This window comes from Formica exsecta, unplaced genomic scaffold (assembly GCF_003651465.1).
Source record: "Formica exsecta isolate Colony F162 unplaced genomic scaffold, ASM365146v1 scaffold33, whole genome shotgun sequence".
NCBI lineage: Eukaryota > Metazoa > Arthropoda > Insecta > Hymenoptera > Formicidae > Formica > Formica exsecta.
Window position 1 is genome coordinate 2,014,235 of NW_021850553.1, and position 3,703 is coordinate 2,017,937.

At 29.0% G+C, this 3,703-nt stretch overlaps 1 protein-coding gene across 2 annotated transcripts in view; it reads right to left on the minus strand.

Annotated features, from left to right (window-relative positions):
- Positions 1–295: 295 nt before the first annotated feature.
- The window catches only part of LOC115238284 (probable 28S rRNA (cytosine-C(5))-methyltransferase), a 7,743-nt gene continuing 4,335 nt past the window's right edge, over positions 296–3,703 (minus strand). For both annotated transcript variants that reach the window (XM_029811970.1, XM_029811969.1), the window contains 3 exons: positions 3,411–3,526; positions 2,808–2,980; positions 296–2,585 (listed from right to left, as the gene is read on the minus strand). In XM_029811970.1, coding sequence (XP_029667830.1) covers positions 1,804–2,585; positions 2,808–2,980; positions 3,411–3,526 — 1,071 coding nt within the window. In that variant the 3' untranslated portion in view covers positions 296–1,803. The remainder of the gene's footprint in view (positions 2,586–2,807; positions 2,981–3,410; positions 3,527–3,703) is intronic.

The following is a 3,703-nucleotide window of genomic DNA, read 5'->3' on the forward strand; positions in this document are numbered from 1 at the left end:
CCCCACACACACAGGGTGTTTCAGGACCTATGAGATGAACTTCAGGAGATGGTAGGTCTTACCAAGAGAATCAATTTTGTATTAAGAAACCCTGAAACCCGTATCCTTAAAGAGCTACGCGACCGCCTACTAGATAGGCAACCGGTCGAACGACAGGGTTGTGCGTGACGTTTGACAACTAATTCACGTCCTTTGATATTTTTTGTTTCTAATCTAAAAATATAAAGAAACAATTTTGTTGCACACTCTAGTTCTAATATGATAGTTTTAGTTTTTTTCCTTTCTTCTTTCGTCACCCCACCCAAAGAGAAGCCTCTTGTGTGTATACACATTAGATTATAACTATGCTATACAGTAGTATATATTTTAAGTCATACCATTCTCTAATAAACAATATTTTTCGACATTTTATGTGTATGTTACGACTTATATATAAACGTGATTTTACCAATTTAAATAATATACTTTATAACAGACCAATAAATTACATATAAATTGGAAATTTGAATCATATAATTATCGCATAATTATATCTCATTCTATATGTCTATATATTTTACCAGAAAAACCATTCCACCCCGCAATTATATATACACCTTGATGTAATCAATATGCTTATCAGTTGACTTTAAGGAGGTCAACAAGCTTCCGTGTCGCCGTGTCGCCGATTGCCGATAAAGCGAGTACTTATATTACAAGCAAGTATAACGTAATAAGTATGGAATATATATGCCAGGACCATATACATGGCCTAACACAACTTAGACATGTTCTTTTTTTTCCTAATATAGCAAAGCAGGACATAATACGCAATCCGCTGGTCTCGGTTGATTTGTTTTTCAGATATCGTGTATGCTAATTCGAGAAAAATCGTTTTGAGAGGAAGCAACTTTAATATTTGATATGAAAAATAATAAAAATAATAAAAATTTGCTTGGTAATTGTTTATTTAAAATTATTGATTCTTTTAAGTAATTGTATTGAATTATGACAAATATTAAAAGTGAAAAATTGTATAAATTTTTTCGTGTGCTATTATAGCACTGCTATACATGCACGTCGAAATAAATCAATTTCTTTGTATGCTATATTACTCGTGTTCAATGGTATAAACTCAGAGACGGAATCTAAGCTGGGTCATTTCTCTACTCTTGAAAGTTCACTTCAGTATATGTTATAGAATTCAATGGTTTTTATCACGAAAACCGAATATTTCCGCATCGCATCTGCGGAATTATCGGAAGCTCACTGAAATTGGTGTCTATCTATCACGTGTTTTTCGTAAAATTGTCTTATTGGTGTGTATTTCTTTTCTTTTTTTTTTAATTTACTTAATTAATAAATAAATATATAATCTAATTTATACATATCTGCCAGTTTTTTAACAAAAACATATCTTATTATAACTTATCAAGTTGTAAAACTATCTATTAATTCACGAATCTATAACATAGAATCTTGCAAATTCATAAATCTATTTTATCAAATACGAGTTATGAAACATGCAAAAAAATTAATCTATTTTAATGTATAATGTAAGAAAAAAAAATTGGAATAATTTTTCGCTCTTGACATCATATTATGATTATAGCGAAGAATAACGAGTCTTAATAAATAGTTTCATAATAAATGTGTGTTCAGATTTTCTCTCTCAGAAAAAACGAGATTGCGGCTTTCCCTAGAATTATCGATTGTGACGCGCGTTCATAATAAAGCACACAAGTCCATTAGCCTAAAATTTTCTGCTTGTAAAATCTATTTTTTTTTTTTACCTGTACTTCTCCGCGTGTAAGTTTTGCTCTTCTATTTATCACATATGATCTTCTCTTTCTTCGATTTTCTCTTCTTGCCTGATTTTTTTTGCTTCATATCTTCTGATATCTTTATCTGAATGTTTTCTGGCCTATTCAATATTATTTCTTCCTGATTAAAATTTGATAAAGAACAATTATCAATTTTTCCTATGTCTTTTTTATTTCTTTTTGTCTTTATTTCATTTTCTATTTTGTTTTCTACTTGTGATACGACAAATTCAACAACATTCCTTGATATCTTCACTTGTCCATCATTCGTTGAGATTTCTCCTTTCCTCTTCTTTATTCCTTTTTCACGCTGTTTTTGCGTGCATTCAACTTTCTTCACCATATCAATTTTTTTTATATCTAAGTTAGCTATAGTAGAATTTACATTACCTCCTTTGCGTTTGCATTCTGGCAAAGCCACGTCGAAGTTTCTTTCAAATACTGCCACAAAAAAACCGTTGCAAAAATCAAGATTTGGCTTCGAATACAAACATTTATCCCCGCAATTGTATCTTTTGGAACTAAAATTTATCCAATTATTTTTCAGCAACTGTTGAGCTGGTACCAGGCAATAAGCATTGCCAATATCAGCGAGAACTTCGTCTATCACTTCTTCATTCTCTTCAGGATAAAGAGAACAGGTGCTATAGATTATTCTTTTTGCATTCGGAAAATTAAGGAGCGCGTATCTAAGAAGGTAAGCTTGAAACGATTGTAGATTTTGCAGGCGCTTTGACAAAGACTTGTTGTTTATATTGCTTTGTTCTGGTCTGTCCACAATACCTGTGATAAAAATCATTCCACATAAATGAAAATTTTCATTTATTTATAGCGTTATACTTTAAGCATTAAACAAAATATGTCCAAATGATTATAATATCTGTAATAGATGTCTTTTTCATTAATCAGAATTAATTCTATTAATTAAAAATAATCGACTGCTTTTAAATTCTTTATTATTTTTTTTATTGATAATTTAAAAGATTAAACATAAAGAAGTTTTACCTGATCCAGAACAACTTGGATCGACCAGGATATATTCCACATGTGAATACTGTTTCGGATCGAGAGTTAAAACATCTTGATTAAGAGGTTTCACACAGAAGGAATGAGTTGTCCTTATCTGCCTGAATAAGGTTTCAAATCTCTTAACATCGATTTCCACAGCATAAACCTCCCTGAAAAGAGTTTTTATAAACATCTATCTTTCTCTCTCCAAAAATTTAAACATTAAAAAAAAAGTATGTAAGTATGTGATATTAATAAAACATAATTGATATAAAAGATATAAAATTAATTATTTAATAAAACCTTTTTTATGAATTATTTTCAAATTTCTCATATTTTATGTTATATATTCAAAATTCTGAATATCTTTTTATTATCTTTACAATATCTTTTATTTTACATTTTTTTAATTTTTGCTATTGAAGATCGGTAATTAGACGTCAAAATTATGTGAACAAATTCACTTAAAATTAAGTAAAAAATTAGAATTTGTTATTTGTTTCATGGTATTTAAAAATAACAGAGATTTAGTTTTATTCTTGATGTATAATCTCATATAACAAATTCTATATAGACACACAACATATACAAATTACATACCCATTATTCTGTAGTTTTGCTGCTATATGAGTAGCCTTCATGCCAGGTGCCGCACACATATCCAGTACTGTGGAACCACTAACAGGATTCAACAAGTGTGCTGGCAAGCAGCTAGCCTAAATATGAGATAAAAAATCCGAAATTAAAATAAGATTAATAAATATATAAATAAGAATACTAATAATAATTTTACAATAACAATCAACAAAAATTTTCTATATATACATGCTAAACTCTAATATTAAATAACAAAAATAAAAAGTTCTTATATATATATATATAATTAATGTTTG